General features: G+C 42.2%; 1 protein-coding gene across 1 annotated transcript in view; it reads right to left on the reverse strand.

The window, feature by feature from the left end:
* LOC116979621 (urea transporter 2-like) overlaps nucleotides 1–23506 on the reverse strand; it is a 77510-nt gene that overhangs the window by 49717 nt on the left and 4287 nt on the right. Inside the window, exons 2-4 of the mRNA XM_033031237.1 lie at nucleotides 21608–21752; nucleotides 17238–17427; nucleotides 16128–16256 (exon numbers count right to left, since the gene is read on the reverse strand). Of these exons, the coding sequence (XP_032887128.1) occupies nucleotides 16128–16256; nucleotides 17238–17427; nucleotides 21608–21752 (464 nt within the window). The remainder of the gene's footprint in view (nucleotides 1–16127; nucleotides 16257–17237; nucleotides 17428–21607; nucleotides 21753–23506) is intronic.

The raw sequence follows: 23506 nt of genomic DNA on the forward strand, positions 1-23506 counted from the left end.
CTAGCCTATAATGCGGGCCCTTGTCTGAAGTTTTGCAGAATTCAAAGTAGACAATGTCTACTCCCCTGCCGTTCTCAATCCTCTTGGTCACCTCTTCAAAAAATTCAATCAGATTTGAGAGACACAATTTCCCATGCCCAAAGCCATGTTGACTATTTCTGATCAGTCACTGCCTCCCAAACACTAATATTATGCTCACCAGCATGCAGTTCCCTGGCTTGTTCTTGCAGCCCTTCTTGAATAAAGGCACAGCATTAGCACCCTCCTGCCTTTGGATACCTCTTCCATGGCTAAGCAAAGTACAAAAATCTCTCTAGGCCTCCTGTAATTTTTACCTTTGCTTCCCACAACCTGTTAGGATTCACTTGATCATATCCCAGGGATTTATCCACCTTAATGTGTCTTAAACACTTCCTCCTTCATAATGTCAATATGTTGCAGGGCATCATTGTTCTCTTTTTAAAATTCTGTGGCATCCACAACCTTCTCCGCGGTATTTACAAATGAGAAGTTTACATTTAAGTCCTTGTCCATCTCCTGTTGCTCCACACATAGACGGCCATGCTGATCCTATGGGCCAAGCTATTCTCTCTGTAGTTACCCTTTTGCTCTTATGATTATGGAATCTGTTTGTCCTATCAAACACGTTTTGTTGCCTGCCCCATTGAAATCACCTGGATCTCCTGCCATCAGGCAAGAGATACCGCAGCATCAAAGCCTGGACAACCAGATTGCTAAACAGCTTCCTTCCACAGGCTGTGAGGCTGCTAAACAGTCACTCCACCTGATTCTGTTGCTTTTTTTTTTGCACTGACACTTTAATAACAAACTCTGGCACTGGACACTTAAATCAGCTGCCCTGGACAATTCATGACTGTTTTTGCTTGTGTTTTATTGTTGTTGTTTTTTATCTGCACTTTTTTTTACTATTCCTACTGTTTCTATCAGGGGCTGGATTGTTTTTATTTATGTGTGAAATGTTTAAGTTTTATGTGCGATGGTCTGGTATTCCGTGGGAAACGTCTTCTCATTTTGCACTGTACAACTGCTGCTTTGCAAGATGACAATAAAGGTTGATTTCATTTGGTTTGATTTGATTCGTGCCATCTGACAAGTCTCTCTTGAGGAATATCTTTCTCTCTTTCCTGGGCATCATTCTCTTGTGTCTGACCACATGCAAATTTGATCCCTGTGTACCCTCTAAATTAAATGCAATTTCAGTATTTGTGTGTAAACCTTCGCTCTTGTTCCCTTGTCTGACCAAGTGGCTTTCTTGGTTATCTGGAGTGTAAAAGGAACAGGAATGGCATTGTTCCTGAGGAAGAGGATGTTTGCACTATTATTACCTTCTATTACAGAAGCAGGGTGGTAGGCAGCTGGGATGTGAGAAGTGGATTAGGTCTTAATACCGCCAGCTTCTCTACGTGCCATGATTTAGGAATAGCTATTCCAGTGATGTCTTGTCCCAAAACTGTATGCAGATTAGGATATAGACAATAGACAATAGACAATAGGTGCAGGAGTAGGGTATTCGGCCCTTCAAGCCAGCGCCATTCAATGTGATCATGGCTGATCATCCACAATCAGTACCCCATTCCTGCCTTCTCCACATATACCCTGACTCCGCTATCTTCAAGAGCCCTATCTAGCTCTCTCTTGAAAGTATCCAGAGAACTGGCCTCAACCGCCCTCTGAGGCAGAGAATTCCACATACTCACAACTCTCTGTGTGAAAAAGTGTTTCCTCATCTCCGTTCTAAATGGCTTACCCCTTATTCTTAAACTGTGGCCTCTGGTTCTGGACTCCCCCAACATCGGGAACATGTTTCCTGCCTCTAGCGTTTCCTGCCTCTAGCGTGTCCAAGCCCGTAATAATCTTATATGTTTCAATAAGTTACCCTCTCATCCTTCTAAATTCCAGAGTGTACAAACCCAGCCGCTCCATTCTCTCAGCATACGACAGTCACGCCACATGTAAGCATGACTCTTCTACCTTCTCCTCTGCTTAATCTTCCTGCTTCACAGCTATTGCAAGGGATGTAATACATGTTGCCAAAGTTTACATTCTTTATGATCACATTGATCACATGGACCATGATCACATTGAATGGCGGTGCTGGCTCGAAGGGCCAAATGGCCTTCTCCTGCACATATTGTCTATTGTCTATTATCTGCTGCCAAAAGCCGCAGGCTCCTCTGGGTTGGTTCAGTGTGTGAAATTGTTATTTCAGTACTCTAGGAGTCCAATTTACCTCATTGTCTATGGCAGCATCTTTTATTGTGTACATGTCAACCACATGTGCATGGATCATGCACCAGAATTCAGCCAGACCATCAGTGGAGAGACATTCTATCTTTATTCTCATGGCTCCAATGCAGGGGCCCCGTGGACTATTGAAGTTATCATGACTATTGCCATGAAACCGGACATAAGACTGAAAGATGGTTAGGCGAATCAAAGGTTAACGCAATGAGTCATGCAAAATGCGCAAAACTTTAGACTTTACTTTGGAGATACAGCGTGGAGACAGGCCCTTTGGCCCACCAAGTATGCACCGACAGCAATCACCCCATACACTAGCACTGCCCTACACATTAGAGACAATTTAATACTTTTACTGAAGCTAATTAACCTACAAACCTGTTTGTAGAATGTGGGAGGAAACCAGAGCACCTGTAAAAACCCATGTGCATCACTGTTGCAAGCATCACATCTGTAATGCTTCCTTTATGCATTGAGACACTGCAAATAAATATTTTCAGAGGTAGCTTAATTTCAAGGCAGCGCATAAACACTTTACATGCTGGATTTCTAAAATGTTGCTGCAAACTGAATGACAATCAAATATTACATTTGAAAGGCATATGCAGCACATTACATAAATACATGCACAGAAGAAGCTGCATGTTCGTTGCTTAAAGATACATTACAATACTCATATCTTACTGTTTTCACAATGCCTGGCATTTAACAATGATGGTCATGTCACTGAAACAGTATGTTTAATATCCAGGTCTCTTTGAATACCCACATTTCCAAAACTCTCACTATATTAAATAATGCTAACCATTGAAAGTATTGACATGCTTATTTGATTGCTACTGCTTGTAGATGCTTAAACGATTATACAGAACAGGCAGCACAAACTAGTTGGTTCTGCTTTGCAATTAACTGGCACATTAATTATGCTTTCAATACATGTGGTTGTTTACAGGATTTATCAAGTTTAAACTCCAAAGGATTTCAGCTTCCTTAATAAAGTTAAGCTTAATAAATTAGCTTACCACATGCCCCATCTGGTTTCACGGAAAGAATTTATGGTATTAACATTGAAATAAATATGACCTTCATTATCACTCGCACTACTTTTTTGGTCTTGTGACATTCAGTGTTCATAGCCTTAACTTTGAAGCTGACCAGTGTATCTCCTACATTCCTGTTGTGCTTATCATGTTACACTATTGAAAACTGTTCTTGTTCGTTTTATCTAAACATTTCCCTGCTTATATTACAAGGAGACAAGTGTTATTATGTTATTATGGAAGCCTGTGGGATATAATTTACATTCAATCTGTGATAATACCAGTTCAGGTCTCTTTACTGACCATCGTTTTGAGCTAATGTAAACTGTCAATGTAGACCTGCCACTTAAACAGGGCAGGCATTTAAATTAGCTACCATAATTAGCTGATTTTCATTTCCATTGTCCTCAACTGATCATACAAGAAGGTGCAAGAGCATGTATTTTGCTTAGGAAGTGTAAGAAAGAATGTTCTGATTCATGGAGGAGAGAAAAGAAAACTTGTGGCAGGAAGAAGAAAATAAATTAAGAATAGAAGATGATAGATCAAGGGTTCCAAACTGGATTTGTACATATTTGTTCTCATTGACTGACTGTGTTTGGTTCTGGTATACCAGTATCTGTTCATCATTAGTTGTTCATAAATAAGTGAAATAACATTGTTATGTGCTATTTTACTTCGGAGTCACGTGAGTGACTACGTGAAGAACCCCGCCAGGACGCATGCGTGCCTATCGCTACACGCATTACAACAAGTCACAGCAAGGGGAGAACAACGTTCCTCTAGCGGCAAAATTTGAAAGCCAGGAACAGCAGGTAAGGAGACTCTGCGTTCCAGAATTTGAAAGTCGGGAACAGCAGGTAAGAAGACTCTGCGTTCCTTCCACTTACCTTTTAGGTGGAGACATGGACCGGATCCATGAAGACTGCGGGAAAGCTGGTGGGGGAGAACCGCGGAGTTGCGGGCAGCCGGCAGCAGCAGCCAAAGGCACGCTAATCTCCCGTAATGGGAACAGCTGTGCCCGACTTTCGCTCCCGACTCACTCCCGCACCGGGCCGGGCGGGAGAGGGAAGCAAAACTAATGTTCCCCGCGCTGGTTTCACAGGGGGGGAAGCTGGACAAAATAGTCTCCACAAGTGCTGCTAGGAAGCTGGCTGGGGAAGACAGCAAAGTTGCGGGAGCCAGCAGCAGCTGAAGGCACAAGCCCCGTAAGGGATCAGCTGTGCCGACTTTTGGTCCCGCACCAGCCAGAACACCACGGCCGGGCGGGAGACTATTTAAATGGGGCCGTTGACTTTTGGACAAGTCAATAACGGCAGCAGACGGGGTGGAACGACGTTCACCCGTAGCGACAATTTTAACCTGGACCTGCAGGTAAGAGCTGCGGTCTTTTTATGTTTTTACCATGCTGATTGCGGGTGGAGAAACCCACGGGCTGCGACAAAGCTAGTGGGCTAGATGGGATCAGCTGTGCCCGATGTCGCCTCCACACCAGCCATATCCACTCCACGGAAGGGCAGTAAGGACAAAGCTGGAGAAGGAGGACCGCGGAGCAGCGGGCAGCCAGCAGCAGCCAGCGGCACTCGGATCACCGATAGTGGGATCAGCTGTGCCCGATGTCGCCTCCGCACCGGCCAGATCCACACGGCCGGGCGGAAAGGCTAGACACAAAACAAACAAGGTCGTGGACTCAGAGGAGTCCGACTTTGAACAACCGCGGGCGGCCAGCGCCCGAGAGCGCTGGAGCCGGATGGAGCGGTGTATGGAGCTTTGCTCCAACGTGACAGACTCCAGGAGATGGAGTCGGGTCACTGTGGGCCCTATGATAAACCCACAGCAGTACCTCTTGAAGGGCTGCACAGTGCTTCTACCTCATCAGAGGGGAGCACTGCGGGTCAGTTCTGGGCTGACCTGGAAGAGGGGTCCGCAGAAGGAAAGACAAGTGTGCAGGGGATGCAGGAACAAGAGAACCTACTGGAACCCACTACGGCCAAAGACAGCACCCCCACGCACCCACCAGCAGAACTGGTGAAAGCTCGAAGGTCCGCTACCCAAAACATGAGTCTTTTTAGGCCATGGCCCAGGCCGGCCTTCTTGGAAGATGCGGGGACCTCCAACGCCAACCAAACCGAAAATCCAGACCCAGCGCGACAACAGCAGCGAAGAACCTACAAAAAGTAAACCTGCCACTGGTAACTATGGAGGTAGGTGGGTCTGGTTCCCTACAATATACAGAGAGCACGGAGATTGGGTGGAGATTACACTCTTTTCTGAATGCATGGAGCATGATAACAACCGATACTTACATCTAAAGCAGTATCCAGGGATATACAATAGAGTTTATACACAAGTACAGCCCTCCAGTTCAACATATACTGAACCGAATGTTCGTGCCTTCTGATAAAGGAAAATCGAAAGCGCAAGCTGAACTGAAGCGGCTTTACATAAAAGGTGTAATTGAGAAAACTCAACACGAACCATTAGAATTCGTGTCCAATATATTTATCAAAAACAAAAAAGATGATGGTTATCGCATCATCATAGATCTGACAAAATAGATACCTTTGTTACTGCTTAACACTTAATTTCCAAAGATTACTTCAATGGCCAGCATCGATTTAAAAGATGCTTACTATTCAGTGCCTATACGAGGTGACCACAGCTGTTACTTAAAATTCAACTGGATGGGACAACTCTGACAGTATAAAGCACTGCCAAATGGGTTATCATCAGCCCCAGGCTGTTTCACAAAAATTTTGAAACCAGCCCTAGCGTTTCTACAGAAACGTACACACATGGTCATGGCATATTTAGATGACATACTCATTGTGGGCAAAACTTTGGAATTGGCCAAACAAACTGTAACAGCCACAAAAAAGTTATTTGGAAAACTGGGATTCATTTTTCATCCAGTTAAATATAAACTAACGCCTTCCACTACTATGGACTATCTGGGGTTTCACCATTGACTCAGTTCACATGTCGGTGACTCTGCCTAAGGGAAAGGCTAGAGATTTAATAGAGGCTTGCAATAACCTCACTGACATCAGCAAACCATCCATCAGATTGGTAGCAAAAGTAATTGGCATAATGATGGCTGCCTTTCCAGCCACACAATTTGGACCTCTACATTACCAAAACTTACAGAGAGCAAAATACAAGCACTCTAAATTATGCAGGTCACTTAGACAGATCTGTGAAACTACCAATCAAGCTAAAATGGAACTAAAATGGTGGATAGATAACATCTGGCTTTGTTCCAATCCAATCATTGTCAGTAACCCTTCCATGGTACTACAAACTGATGCCAGTGTACTTGGGTGGGGAGCCACCAATACCAACACCACCGTGGTAGCATACATTGACCACAGGGTGGAAACAAATCGACATCCTGTGACAATCTGGCTATACAATTTGGCAATGGTGTATCCAGAGAGATATTTGGATATCAGCCACTTACCTACCAGGAAGACTAAATTCAGTGGCAGACACCAGGTCACGCAAATTTAATGAAAACACCAAATGGATGTTGAATAAAATAGTATTTGCTGATATTACAGCAAATATGGAACACCAGATATCGATTTATTCGCATCCAGACTTAACCACCAGTTATCAAATTATGTTTCATGAAAACCAGATCCTGGGGCAGCGGCGACAGATGCATTTTCGCTGCATTGGGTGGGGGGGGGGGGGGGGGGGGGGGGGAATTGTTTATTTACGCATTCCCTCCTTTTCCTGCCTCATCAGTCGGGGTCACAGTTTAAGGATAAAGGGGAAATCTTTTAGGACCGAGATGAGGAAAACTTTTTTCCACAGAGAGTGGTGATTCTGTGGAATTCTCTCCCGCAGAAGGTAGTTGAGGCCAGTTCATTGGCTATATTTAAGAGGGAGTTAGATGTGGCCCTTGTGGCTAAAGGGATCAGGGGGTATGGAGAGAAGGTAGGTACAGGATACTGAGTTGGATGATCAGCCATGATCATATTGAATGGCGGTGCAGGCTCGAAGGGCCGAATGGCCTATTCCTGCACCTATTTTCTATGTTTCTATGTTTCTATATTAAGGAAATACAACAAGACTCTGCATCTGGTATTGGTAGTACCCGATTGGCCTACACAACCATGGTTCCCAGTGGTATCAAACATGGTATCAGAGACATGAACATCCCGTCTGTTCTGGAATATCTGGCAGGCCTCCACCATGATGAGGGGCTCAGTTAAAGTGCCATCAACTGCGCCAGAAGTGCCCTATCGACTTACCTATGGCAGGGGACAGAGCATTACACTGTTGGGACTCACCCACTGGTACAAAACTTATGAGGGGAATTTTTAATACTATCCCCAAGAACCAGATACTCCCAAATATGGGATGTAAGAATAATCCTGAAGATGCTCAGGAATTGGTCTCCAGCAACAGTTCTGTCCCTACACAGACTGACATTAAAAAAGTCATGCTAATGGTATTGGTCATGGCACAGAGGATACAGTCACTGCAAAAACTAGACTGGACAACATGACTTCCTCAACAGTAAATATTACGTTTCATATTTATGAGTTAGTAAGCAGAACAGAAAGGGATCAGCAGGCCTCAATATACAATTAGGTCATACCCAACAGATGACCGTCTGTGTATAGTAAGACATCCGTCGTTATACATGGAGAAAACGAATATCCTAAGAGGCAATGAAAAGGCACATTTTGGTCAGCCACTAGCAACCACACCAAGAGTGACGGTCCAGACCATCTCAAGATGGCTGAAACAGGTGCTAACACAGGCTGGGGTGGATACTAATATTTTATAATCTATTTCCACCAGGGCTGCAGCTACATCGGCAGCAATACAGTTGGATGTACCAATGGACCAAATCCTCAAGGCAGCAGGATGGTCTGGAGGGGAAAACATTCCAATTATTTTATAATAAACCAGTAATGAAACCTGGAACGTTTGCAGAAACAATTTTAAGTTCTGTAAATTAATTTAAACACATAAAAAGGGGTTATAAATTTGTGTTAACAAATTTTATGATTTCAATGTCGAATTTATGTCCAAATTATGTTAACACAATTCCTCCCACAGTCAAGGCAGACGTGATGCATGGACTCGTTTCCACGGCATGAAATCACAGAGCTTTAAAATCTTCACGTAGTCACTCACGTGACTCCGAAGTAAAATAGTAAGATTAAACGAGAACTTACCAGTTTGAAGTTTGATCTGTATTTTATGAGGAGTTACGATGAGGGATTACGTGCCCTCCGCTCCCACCCTGATCATATACTTAACTGGTATCTCTCCTCTAATCTTACTATGTTTAGTCATTACAGTTATCTGTGATTTCACACCACTGCTTTGAAGAATGACACGCATGCGTCCTGGCGGGGTTCTTCACGTAATCCCTCATCGTAACTCCTCATAAAATACAGATCAAACTTCAAACTGGTAAGTTCTCGTTTAATCTTACTATTAAAGTTGCCAGGGGTAAATGGGATGAAAAAGGTTGGGAACCCTTGTGATAGATTATCAAAGGACAATCTTTTCTACAGTACAAGTGTGGCCATGCCATTTAAATGTAAGTGAGACACAGAGACCAAAGATGTTAAGACAAATGAAGGATTAAGGACGGAGCTTTAAATTTTTTTTGCAAATTTTAAGAACAAGAGTTATTGGAGAAGAATAAAAGTATACCATTCAATTTTTGAAAGAATTGTTGAGGGGTTGAGACCATTTCTGGCATTTTTAGTTGGTCAATTGTTGTATTCGGCTGGCTGCCAGGGATGTATATAAACAATATTTGTCAACATTGAGATGGGCACACATGCCGTTTTACATCCATGATGGATGCAATTAATACCAGTTATTATTTCACTTATTTTTCTATTTCTACCACAAGGATTGACTAGAAAGCATTAAAGTACCAAATCCTATAAACAACGTAGATCGTAAGGTGCTGTCCCACTTGGGCACCTAATTGGTGAGTTTAGAAGAGTTTGAAAACCTCCTTTGACTATGTAGAAGACCTCCTTTGACCTCATTTGACTATGTTGAAGACCAGCTTCGACTAGCTACGACGAGCTACGACTAACTTCGGGAAAATTGGACATCGAATAGTGGAGAGTGAAGACGACCTCCTTCGATCTCCTTCGACCTCCCTTCGACTATGATGAAGACTATCCAGAAGACTCCAGAACAAGGGGTCACAGTTTAAGGATAAAGGGGAAATCTTTTAGGACTGAGATGAGAAAAAAAAAATTTACACAGAGAGTGGTGAATCTCTGGAATTCTCTGCCACAGAATGAAGCTGAGGCCAGTTCATTGGCTATATTTAAGAAGGAGTTAGATGTGGCCCTTGTGGCTAAAGGGATCAGGGGGTATGGAGAGAAAGCAGGTACAGGATACTGAGTTGGATGATCAACCATGATCATATTGAATGGCGGTGCAGGCTCGAAGGGCCGAATGGCCTACTCTTGCACCTATTTTCTATGTTTCTATGTTTCTATCTACGACTACCTTCGACTACCTTCGACTACTCTCGATTACCTATGACTAACAGGCCGACCTACTACGACCTACTACAACCTACTACGACTAAACCTACGAGTAAAAAAGTATCGATTTTTCTCATGGCGATCTTTTTTTATTTGCGGGCATTTTTTAACATATTGAAAAAAACGCCGCGACCTAGCTGAGGCCTCGAGTACGCGGAGACCACTCTCGAGCATGAAGGAGAGTTACGAAGACCTCCTACGACCTCGTGTCGACCATGCTGCAACTCGCCAGAAGTCGCGGATTAGGTCGCCCAAGTGGGACAGCCCCTTTAGTTGCTAAATGCTGCACACACTTGCCCTTCTATTCAGTCATGTCTGAAATGGAAAAAAAAACCTTTTCCATAATTTTCAATGACCCAAATGACATTGGTTATTCTTGAGCTGATTTCCAAGAGACTTGGCCCATGATTTTCCCATTAAATCTGAAAGTAGTAAGTATTCTTTCACAGTTCTGTTATTTGCCTTCTAATCTGTTCACCACTGAGAATTAACTCTCTCAGTAATGCTGTAATTTCTTCTTTCGAATTGTATCTTCTCCCTTGTTATAATAATTTTGTTTTCTAGCTGAAGAGTTGACAGTGTCACTTGAACTTACAAATGTTCACAGTTTTTTTCCAGCTTATTCTCTCCTTTTCAAGTTTAATCAAACTCTGTTCATGCCCCTTGGTTTTAATAGATTTGGTTCTCATTATGTTTCTAAGTTGCTAAACAGGTACCAAAGAATCTGCAAAATCTTGAAGTGAATTTAAACTCTGTTTGGTATCTTCAATAGGTTGTATTAACATAGGATTACAGATGTTGAAGTTGGCAACTAGGATACTGCAGTTCTAGGAATTGCTGACTGTTATTCAGGTCATATCATACCATTTGCTATGCAACACGGGGGCCCCACAGGGGATGGTCCTCTCTCCCTTCATGTTCACCATCTATACCTTGGACTTCAGATATAACTCAGACTCCTGCCACCTGCAGAAATGTTCAGATGTCTCTGCAATTGTGGGCTGCATCAGTGACGGGAAGTTGAATACAGAGAGTTTGTTGAGTGGTGTGGGCTGAATCACCTGCAGCTCAACACTAAGGAGTTTGTGGTGGGCTTCAGGAGGAGAGGAACACACCTGTCCCCTGTCTGCATCAATGGTGTGGATATGCAGTTTACCAGTGAGTACAACCAAGATGCAGTACAAAACGCCACAGGAGATCCTTCTTCCCTGTGGCTATCAAACTGTACAACTCCTCCCCCTTCTATCGTGGCACGAATTGGTTGCCGCTGCTCTCTCTTCACACTGTGTTTTTGATTTTCTGTTTTTGGAATGAATTCTGTTTTTAATTTGTGTCTCTGTGATGTCTTTATTACTTATTTTATTCTGATTATATGTTTTACTATGTAAGGTGTCCTTGAGATTTTGTATGAAAGGCGCCCATTAAATATAAAATTTATTATTATTATTATCGTGGGGTAGGCTGATCAATTTCCCTCCTGGGATAAATAAAGTTATATCATATTGTATTGTATCGTATTTAACATTTCACTTTTAAAATTGTCCTTTTCTGATACAACATTTTTTTCCTATGCTTTCATTGTTCGCTTGAAAAATGAAACACGAATTAAACTTGCTCTGAAATACTTCAAATAGATCTCAATGTCTGGTGCTTCAAATAGATCTCAATGTCTGGTCTCAAACCCCTGATTGATACCATATATCACACTGTCTTTCTGCTATTTGAATATGTTGGCTTTAGATCCATAAAATAACCCCAATCTCCATAAATGATTTAACCACCATTCAGTTAATGACTTCTGTTATTTTTGTGGTTAGGTCATTTACAAAGGTTGAATGATTATGTTATTTCCTTTTAATTTGCTATTTGATTGTATCTCAATTCATTTTATGTTCCATTGCTTTTAGTCAGCAGGTATTTCATTCTCTGGTTCCATGTTACTTCATCCAGGCTGTCAGTAAAAGCTCAAGACCTTTCCAGGCCACTTCATCCACCTACAATGCTTGAACTCACATCTACCTCATTTTTGGTCTCCCGAAGAATTACAATTATTTGTGTTATTTTCATGGAATGGGCCACAATTTTAATTAGCAACCGATCTACAAAGTATTATTGAATCAAACTGAGAATCTGTTTTTATTTATTTAAACCAAGTACAAGAATTAGGTGACAGACATTTGCTCTTGTGCTACTGACGAGTACCTTTGTCATTGAAAATGCCTACAGGATATTTGGACAAGCCCCAGAGGTTTTCGTATTGTCAGTTTTTTGTCAGAATATTGTGTTTACAAAATTTCTATTTTTTTCCTTTGTGATCTAAATTTACTCGTGGGAAATAACTTCCACACAATTATTTCATATTTTTGGCTAAGAAATTCCAAATTACAGGTGTGACAAGTGCCAGGGAACACATCTCTTTCTGAAGAGCAGTTAGAAATGGACAATTATTGTTGATTTTACATGCAAACCCATATCCAACGAAAAGATTAAATAAACAATAATAATTGTTTAACCCTCAAATCTATGAGGTAAAAATTAATCTGACCTCCAAATACAAAAGAACAATAATTATCATGCAACTTTTAAATCTATTGGGATGGTGGGACTGTCACGTGATGAAAGAATGGAACGATTGGGCTTGTATGCACTGGAATTTAGAAGGATAATAGGGGATCATATTGAAACATATAAAATTATTACGGGATTGGACAAGCTAGCTGCAGGAAACATGTTCCCGGTGTTGGGGGAGTCCAGGATCAGAGGCCTCAGTTTAAGAATAAGGGGTAGGCCATTTAGACCCGGTGCGTGGCCTTGCATCACCCGGCGTGGCTTTAATGGCTGCGGGACATTTAACATCGCCCGCCGGGGGCTTTGACTCTGTCTTTGACTCTGACATGGGGGGGGAGAGGGGAGTGCAGGGGAGAGATATGTTTAAGTTTTGCCTTCCATCACAGTGAGGAGGACGCACTGTGATGGATGTTTATGTGAATTGAATTGTGTTGGTGTGTGTCTTGGTTCTTTTTTTGTATGGCTGCAGAAACCAAATTTCGTTTGAACCTCATGTGAGGTTCAAATGACAAATAAAAGGTATTGTATTGTATTGTAAAAAAATAAATAAATTAAAAAAAAAAAAAATTTAGAACTGAGATGAGGAAAAACGTTTTTCACTCAGAGAGTTGTGAATCTGTGGAATTCTCTGCCTCAGAAGGCAGTGGAGGCCGATTCACTGGATGCGTTCAAAAAGAGTTCTTAGGGCTAGCGGAATCAAGGGATATATGGAGAAGGCAGGAACGAGGTACTGATTGTGGATGATCAGCCATGATATTCACATTGAATGGCGGTGCTGGCTCAAAGGGCCGAATGGCTTACTCCTGCACCTATTGTCTATGTATCTATTATCTATAAGGTAGAAATTAATATGACCGAGATTTTATTTGTGTCCAGAAGTAATACTACACAAGCCTAATCAGAAAAGCCCAAGTCAGCATCTATATTGCGCTTCAAGTCTCACGTATACATTTAGAATGAGCAATCAATATCTGTCAAATCTCGACCAAAAGCAAAATGAAATATTGGAAACAATCCTCAGATAATATCTGAGATCAGGCAATTTGGAAGTTAACTATCAGTACTGTGAAGTCGCAAAAGTACATATAGTCCTTATTTAAGGGTTCATGCATTAAATACCGTGTGATGTACATTCATGTTTTTTTGAACAATTCCCATGCAACTGCATGTTCCGCAGTCCCAATGTATGCTAGATGATGATAGTATTCTCTACAATGGGTACCTAAAATATACAATTCAAGAAACCCAATGGTTCTGTACCTGGCTCATCGGGTGCTGGTCCTGTGCTCCCTTTAAACTTACCAAGGCACATGAAAAACGTTTTATACCTCTGTGTAACACATTTAAATAACAAATTTAAAGTTTGATGGGGTTCATGGGAGTAATATCCAATAGTCAGGGAAATCTATGTTCCAAACCATCAAAGTTGTCTTCTATCCCCATCTCCTTATCTCACACGTTTTGTATTTTCATCTCTGCCCTTTGTTTAGCCATCTACAAATTACCCCCCTCCCCCTACACCTGCATCCACCTTTCACTTGCCAGACATTGTTTCTTCCCCACTTCTCTTCCTACTTTCTACCCCCCTACTACAATCAAAGTGTCGTCTATCCATGTTCTCTTGAAATGCTGTCTGACCCACTGAGTTACTCTAACACTTTTTTGTAAACCAGCAACTGCAGTTTCTTGTGCCTAAAGTTCCAATTGTGCTGGGCGGTAGGTGTTTCATTGCAATCTCTCTTTTGAACACCTGTACAGAAGTGACACAGTCCTTCCCATTCCATCCTTCCCAACATTTTATTAACCTTTCCTTTATGATATCCTTTCTGTACAAGACCTTTTATAGGTATATCCCTAAGGAGAAAATACAGATGAATTTATTTTTTTTGCCTCTTGGCAAGGCTTAAAGTCGTTATTTCCGTATAACCATACCTGGCCTGAGTGTTCTATTCCTTCTTCCAAATAATGTTTTAAACACACCAAAATTCAACAAATATTTTATGCCAGTTTTAAAGAAAGATATTAGCACACTGATGGTGATATTAATGGTCAAAAACATGATTTTAGGCATTTCTTTGTCTACGTGAAAATAAAATACACGGAATCACCCAATGAAATCCATTGCTGATCCTGACATAATTTCATAATGTGGTTCCTATATTTAAACCTCAACCAGGATAAATTGTATAGTATTGTACAATTGTATAGTATAGTAAATTGTATTACATTACAAACCCACTGACTCACATGGCTATCTGGACTACACGTCTTCCCACCCTGCCCCCTGTAAAGACTCCATCCCCTACTCCCAATTCCTCCGCCTACGCCGCATCTGTTCCCAGGATGAGACATTTCATACCAGGGCATCGGAAATGTCCTCGTTCTTCAGGGAACGGGGATTCCCCTCCGCCACCATAGATGAGGCTCACACCAGGGTCTCATCCATACCCCGTAACACTGCTCTCTCTCCCCATCCCCGCACACGCAACAAGGGCTGAGTCCCTCTGGTCCTCACCTTTCACCCCACCAGCCGGCAAATACAACATATAATCCTCCGCCATTTCCGCCACCTCCAACGTGACCCCACCACTCGCCACATCTTCCCATCTCCCCCTATGTCTGCCTTCCGCAAAGACCGCTCCCTCCGCAACTCCCTCGTCAATTCTTCCCTTCCCTCCCGCACCACCCCCTCCCCGGGCACTTTCCGTTGCAACCGCAAGAAATGCAACACCTGTCCCTTCACCTCCCCCCTCGACTCCATTCAAGGTCCCAAGCAGGCGTTCCAGGTGCGACAAAGGTTCACCTGTATCTCCTCCAACCTCATCTACTGCATCCGCTGCTCTAGATGTCAGCTGATTTACATCGGTGAGACCAAGCGTAGGTTGGGCGACCGTTTCGCCGAACACCTACGCTCAGTCCGCAATAACCTACCTGACCTCCCGGTGGCTCAGCACTTCAACTCCCCCTCCCATACCCAATCCGACCTCTCTGTCCTGGGTCTCCTCCATTGCCAGAGTGAGCAACAGCGGAAATTGGAGGAACAGCACCTCATATTCCGTCTGGGGTCCTTGCGTCCTTATGGCATCAACATTGAATTTTCCCAATTTGGCTAGCCCGTGCTGTCCCCTCCCCTTCCTTCACCCTCTAGCTGTCTCCTCCCACCCTCCCATCCGCCCGCCCTCGGACTCCTCCTCCTCCTCCCTTTTTCCTTCTTTCTTTCCCCACCCCCCATCAGTCTGAAGAAGGGTTTCAGCCCGAAACGTCGCCTATTTCCTTCGCTCCATAGATGCTGCTGCACCCGCTGAGTTTCCCCAGCAATTTTGTGTACCTTAAATTGTATAGCAGTTGAGATTCCTTTTGAAGTCTAATTATGCATTAGCACAAAGGTAGACAAAAATGCTGGAGAAACTCAGCGGGAGAGGCAGAATCTATGGAGCAAAGGAATAGGTGACGTTTCGGGTCGAGAGCCTTTCAAGAAGGGTCTCGACCCGAAATGTCACCTATTCCTTCGCTCCATAGATGCTGCTTCACCCGCTGAGTTTCTCCAGCATTTTTGTCTACCTTCGATTTTTCCAGCATCTGCAGTTCTTTCTTAAACATGCATTAGCACAAGATTATTTTAAACATTTCTTTGTTGTCAAAATACGAGAGGAAATCTGTAGCTGCTGTAAACAGTATAGTATAACTTCATATAACAGTTCAATTATTCACTTACCAAAACATTGACATCAGGATCACAGCCAGCAACAACCACCAATACCAATCTCCTTTGTCACAAAACACAGCCAATAAGAGACCGACCAAGATGCCATTATAGCCAGAAAGCCCGGCTGCAATCATAGACCTGCAGTTTAAAATAGTGAAATAGTTTCATTTTAGAACTGGTTAGTTGTTTGTATGGATTTAAAAATATTAAAATTCTTATGATTTAATTGGGTTATTAAAAGGTGGTGAACTAATGCAAAGATGTAAAAGGATATTTTTGTAATAAACCAATATTCAACCATATTGATAGCAAATAATTTCCATTCTTACATTGAAGAAAAAATAAAAAAACACTTTTAAAAATATTGTCTGACTGGTGTTTCATCTCAAATTTTACATTTGGAAATACGCTTCAGAAGAAGGGAGGAAAAAAATGTAATTCAGGCACAATTTATGCCAGTACTATTGGTTCCACCTAACCCAAAACTCAGATAAGAAATGCACATTTGCCTGAGATTATATTTTCTTCTTCTGATCTCCTGTCAAAACTTTGATCTCCCAACCTCTAACCCACAATCATAATTGTGCCTGTAGCCTGTTGTTGAATGCTGACTTGCCTGAATGCCAGCCAATCTAGCCACAATAGAAAAATAAGAACTGATATTCAATCTGAACAGTCCCAGCCTGAAATGTCATTTGACCATTCTCTCCACAGATGCTGCCTGCCGTTGAGTTCCTCCAGCATTTTAATTTTTACTCAAAGTACTGATAACAAGTTTATGACATTTAGTTTGAATGAACATGAAATAAACTTGTTTTTTTTTAATCTTCCAAAAGTAAAATTGTATTCTTCCAAATCTATAATTCCATCCCAAACTCCTCTATGCCTCCATGTGTCAGGAATGTACAATCACTTATCCTTGTGCTCTGAAATTCTACTGGTTTCTTAGAGAATCATTGAAAGGATCTACAGACTTGTAAACTTGGTTCTTAGCAATTAATGGCAAGATCTTATCTTAAATAAGGTTGGTACTATAACTAGAAATGTGCAGAATATAATTTTGATATATTTCACGAGAACAATTTGAACATCAAATATTTATTGCCGTCGCACATTTACCTGTCATGATTAAGCAAAAGTGCTGCCAAAGTGGCAAACACTGTACCCAGGAAGCCATTCAGTGCCCACCATGGATTCTGCACAACCAGTCCAATTAAAATAACAAGCCCACTCAGAGGGTTGTTGACAAACATCACCTGAGCGGAACCACGCAAGACCCAGTCGATAAATTGAAAGGTAATGTTCTGCTCTGAAATGGGGCCAGAGAAAAAAAGTATATGACTATTAAATAATATAGTGAGCAAGTACAGCCCTATAAATGCAGATTTTAGATGCTGCCATGCAGTGTGTAAATGTTATTTAATCCCTAAAATAACCTTATTACAGCAGGTATTTGCATAATAACCCAAATAATTTTAGGCGGCTTAGTGGCGCAGCTGGATGAGCTGCTGCCTCACGGTGCCAGAGGCCCGGGTTCGATCATACATGCTGCCTGTGTGAAGTTGGCATGTTCTCTCATTAGGTCATGGAGCCTTAGAGTGATACAGAGTGGAAACAGGCCTTTCGGCCCAACTTGCCCACACCAGCCAACATGTCCCAGCTACACTAGTCCCATCTGCCCGTGTTTGGTCCATTTATCTCCAAACCTGCCCTATCCATGTACCTATCTAACTGTTTCTTAAACGTTGGGGCTAGTCCCTGCCTCAACTACCTCCTCTGGCAGTTTGTTCACACACCCACCATCCTTTGTGTGAAAAGGTTACCCCCTCGGTTTCCTGTTAAATCTTTTCCCTTTCACCTGTAATCTATGTCCTCTTGTCCTCGAATCCCCTACTCTGGGCAAGGGACTCTGCATCTCTGTGCAACTCTAATGTGCATCACTGCGCCACAGAGTATGCATTATTTATGCTCCTTAAGATTTTATACAGCTCTATAAGGTGACCCCTCAGTCTCCTACATTCCAAGGAATAAAATCCAAGGCTGCCCAACTTCTCCCTATCTCAGGCCCTCAAGCCGATAAAATTCTTGTAAAACTTATTTGCACTCTTTACAGCTTAATGGTGGGTAACTAAAACTGTGTACAATTCTCCAAGAGTGGCCTCACCAATGACTTGTACAACTGCAACATAATGTTCCAACTCCTGTACTTAGTGCCCTGACTGATGAAGGTTATCAGGCCAAGTGCCTTCTTGTTCACTCAGTCTACCTGTGACATCACTTTTTAGGGAGGTATGTAGTTGCCCTCCAAAGTCCCTCTGTTCTACAACAATCCCTGGGCCACTACTGTTCAACAAAGTCCTGCCTTGGGTTGACCAACAAAAATGCAACATCTCAACTTTATCTGAAATTTGCCACTCCTCAGCCCACCTGCCCAGCTTTTCAAGATTGGGCTGTAATTTTTGATAACCTTCTTCACTGTCTACGATACCTTCTATGTTAGTGTCATCTGTAAACTTATTAACCTTGTTCTGTCTGTTCTCAGCCATATTGTTTAAATAAATGACGGATTTAAGGGACCAACTCAAATGCTTTCAGCACACTATAACCCATAGGCCTCCAGTTTGAAAAACAACTTTCCACCGAGCTTTCTCCCATCAAATCAATTACGTGCCTAATTAATTAGCTCTTCCTAGATTGCATGCTAATTTTCCAGATGAGCCTATCATGTGGGACCTTGTCAAAGGCTTTGCTGAAGTTCTTATAGACTATGTCCAATGCCCTGCCTTTATCAATCCTCTTGGTTCCCTCTTCAAAAAGCTCTTAAATTTGTGAGACACAATTTCCCATGTATGTATCCATACTGACTAATCCTAAGTTATTGTCTATCCAAATGCTGGTAGATCCTCTCCTTCAGAATACCCTTCAGTAAGTTTGCACATGCTTCCTGTGACCATGTGGGATTCTTCTGGGTGCTACGGTTTCTTCCCACATCCCAAAGATGTGCGGGTTAGTAGGTTAATTGGCCTCTGAAAATTGCCCCTAGTGTGTAGGGAGTGGATGCGAAATTGGGATAACATAGAACTAGTGTGAATGGGTGATCGATAGTTGGCATGGATTCGATGGACCGAAGGGCCTGCTTCCATGCCATTTCTCCAAACTAAACTAAGTTGCCCATCACTGATGTCAGGCTCACTGGCCTGTAGTTCTCTGGCTTCTCCTTGCTGCCCTTCTTAAATAACAATACACAATTAGTCTTCTGGAACTTCATCTGTAGTTAAACATGAAACAAATCACTCTACAAAGGCCTCCACAATTTCTACCCTTGCTTCCCACATGGTTCGAAGATACACTTGGTCAGGTCCTGGGGATTTATCCACCTTAATGTGCTTTAAGAGTGGCAATACCTCCTCTTTGATAATTTGTTCCATGGCATCACAACTCATTTGGCTCAACTCCTTCACCACAGTAAAAACTGATGAGAAATATCTCTATACCTATAAAAGTCTCATCTTGTGTGTCGTATGTGTGTTGTATCTTTGTATGTTTGTATGTTTGTTTTTTTTGTATCTTCCTCAAAACGCTACGTGCTATCGCTAGCGCTTAAATGTTTACATATTCTGACTCCCATTTCCCCCTCCACGTCTTATTCAAGTTCACTTAAGATTTCATCCTATATTTCACCATAAAAGTTTTTAAAAAAGCCAAAAAACGCTTCTCACACACAGCCTTTTTTCCAGGAGCTTCCAATGATGATGTCACAATGCCACTCTCAGTGCACCAATCACAATGAACTCTCAAGCTGCTGAGTGCCACACCCCCCGCCCCTCCCCCCCGTGTTATTCACACCCCCTGCCCCCTCCCCCCGGGTTATGCACACCCGCCGCCCTCTCCTCCCCGGTTATTCACACCCTCGCCCCCGCCCCCCCCGGGTTATTCACACCCCCGTCCCCTCCCCCGTGTTATTCACACACCCCGCCCCTCCACCATCCGCTGCCTAAAAAAGGCAGCCAACACCCCCCTCCGGGTTATTCACACCCCCCGCCACCTCTCCCCCCCCCCTGGATATTCACACCCCCCGCCCCTCCCCCACAGGTTATTCCCACCCACCGCCCCCTCCCTCCGCTGCCTCAAAAAAGCAGCCAACATCATCAAAGAACCACACCATCCTGGCCACACACTCATTTCACCACTGCCATCGGGAAGAAGGTACAGGAGCCTGAAAACTGCAACATCCAGGTTCAGGAACAGCTTCTTCCCTACAGCCAAGCAAGCAAGAATTTCATTTGACAATAAAACACTCTTGACTTGACCTCCCCCCCCACCCCAAAACAACCCCTCCGCCTCCCACCCCCCCCTCGATGGGTTACTTTTGCTTCTATATTTTCTATTCTTATGTTACGTTGTCAATTACAGAACCTAATTATTGTGGGTGGGAAGGAACTGCAGGTGCTGGTTTAAACCAAAGATAGACAGAAAAAGCTGGAGTAACTCAACGGGATAGGCAGCATCTCTGGACAGAAGGGATGGGTAACGTTTCGGGTGAAGAAGGGTCTTGACCTGAAACGTCACCCATTCCTTCTCTCCAGAGATGCTGCCTGTCCCGCTGAGTTACTCCAGAATTCTGTGTCCATCTAAATATTGTGGGTGTGGAATACACTTTTAGGTGGTTTCAACCAGTGCTTACAAAATTTTACCCTGAGTATAGTAAAAAGTAATAAACAGCAGTTAGGAATGACTGAATTCTGCAATAATGTGTTGAGATGAAACATTAGCTGTGATTAGATGCTGCCCAGTTTAGCATCCATATAATTCTGAATCATGGAGCCATTATCTGTAAGCTAATTTTAAAAAAAATGCATGGAGTGCTAGTATTTGTATTATTGTGCTCTTATGTAAACATGGACATCTCAATGTGCTAATGATGCTGCATAAATGTAGATTGATATTGTTGAAGTGGAAAAATAAGAAGTATTTTAACAAAAAAATTATTGAGGATAAGATAAAAGGATAGTAGAAAAGAAAAAGTATAATCTACTCTCTATACAATTATTTCGCAGATAAAGATGAAAAATAATCCTATTTTTGACTATATCAAAATCATTCCATCTCTTGATAAAGGATTCTGTAAAGTATTCCTGTACCCAAGCAAAGTTCAGAACTTATTAGACTTTTATTTTACTTTATTTATATGTGTTCATGTCTTTGGCCTGACGTTATCTCAGTAGGTCAAAACTTATCACAATCTGCACAATATTCCCTTACTATGTTTCTCTATAATATTGTACCTAACTAGATAATCTCAACTGTTTTGTCTATGTTTATTGACAAAGTTTTATCTTATCTCTATAATACATAAATGTAGATATATTCATTTGATTTACATTTATCTCAGGTAATTCACCTGCCTTCTTCACACCCCTGTTATTTTAAAATATTTTCTTGCATTGTTGGGATGCCACATTGAGAATAAATCTTCAATATTCACTTACCTTTGATCCAGTTGCCAAATTCTCTCATATCACCGGACAGATAGCGTACTCCTTTCGAAAGGATGTTTTTCATGTTATTTTGTTGCACGAATGATAACTCCTCAATTGTTTTCTTTGACTCCATGAGTGATTTCTGTTTCTCAAACTATTACAAGAAAGTCAGTGTACCATGATTTCATTGTGATGATAACTTTACATATCTGGTATCTTGTACATAACAAATGCATTGAAATTAATCTCATTTAAAATGAGGCTGGGGAATTGTGGTAAAAAACAATTCAGATATAAGATCATACATACCTGTAAAGTTTCAATTTAAATATTCAAGCTGTTTTTGTCTTCGCTGATAAACTCCAGGGAAAGATCGAATGCTTTATGCAGTATAAATAGTGTGTAAAATTTGAAAGCAGATTGCTATCAAGATTGCCAATTTGTTTAATGAGCTTGTAATTGCATTGCCTGGGGTGTTCTGCGTATGTGATGAAATATTTTACTTCCTTATCGATTAATAAATTACTTATGAAAAGTTTACAGAAATTCATAATTTGGCACAATGGAAAGTTACGATGGCTTTAGTCCAGGAGTGAATTCAATGATTTCAAGTCTTTGATATATTCAACTAACATTCCTGAGCAGGTTCAAGTCACCATCTGAGTGGCTCACCTCTTATTTTGAGACTGTGACCCTACTCTGAGTAAGCATCGATTCTGCACCTATCCCAAGAATTTTGTACATTTCTCTTAAGATTTTCATTGATGGGTTGGCGATGGACAGAGTTAACAGCTTCAAATTCCTGGGAATTAACATCTCGAATGATCTGTCCTGTGCCTAGCACATAGGTGTAATCACAAAGGAGATGAGATGCCAGCACTTCAAATTTCTTTGAAGTTTAAAAGGATTTGACATGTCATTGTAGGATGTATCATGACTAGTTGAATCATGGCTTGATATGGCAATTGCAACACACAGGGGCATGAGAGGCTGCAGAGAATAGTGGACTCAGCCCCGTCCATCACAGGCACAGCCCTCACTACCATTTTAAGTGTCTACATGAACCACTGCCACAAGAATGCAACATCAATCAACATTGGAAAATTTGTTCAGTTAACCCATTAGTTTAGATCAGATGTTGGTTCAGCAATTCCATTCATATCAATGGAAAAACCCACAGAAGGAGAAAAGTTTATTTTTGGTTAAACATTTTAGGGTCCGAGCACTGCTTGGAACTGCACCAGTCAAGTAGGACCACGATTATTTGTGGCAGTTTGTGTTGGGGAAACAATTTAAGGTGACTAAAATTAGAGCACATGGTATTGGGGGTAGGGTGTTGACATGGATAGAAAATTGGTTGGCAGACCGGAAGCAAAGAGTAGGAGCAAGTGGAGTGGCGAATGGAGTGCCGCAAGGCTCGGTGTTGGGGCCGCAACTGTTTACCATATATATTAATGATTTGGAAGAGGGCATTAGGAGCAACACAAGCAAGTTTGCAGATGACACAGAGCTGGGTGGCAGTGTGAGCTGTGAAGAGGATGTTAGGAGGTTGCAGTGTGACCTGGACAGGTTGAGTGAGTGGGCAGATGCGTGGCAGATGCAGTATAATATAGATAAAGGTGAGGTTATCCACTTTGGCGGCAAAAACAAGGGGGCAGATTATTATCTCAATGGGGTTAGGTTAGGTAAGGGGGAGGTGCAGCGAGACCTGGGCGTCCATGTACACCGGTCACTGAAAGTTGGTTTACAGGTACAGCAGGCAGTGAAGATAGCTAATGGAATGTTGGCCTTCATAACAAGAGGATTTCAGTATAGGAGTAAAGAGGTTCTTCTGCAGTTGTATAGGGCTCTGGTGAGACCACATCTGGAGTATTGTGTACAGTTTTGGTCTCCTAATTTGAGGAAGGA

The sequence above is a fragment of the Amblyraja radiata genome, chromosome 1 (genome assembly GCF_010909765.2).
Source record: "Amblyraja radiata isolate CabotCenter1 chromosome 1, sAmbRad1.1.pri, whole genome shotgun sequence".
NCBI lineage: Eukaryota > Metazoa > Chordata > Chondrichthyes > Rajiformes > Rajidae > Amblyraja > Amblyraja radiata.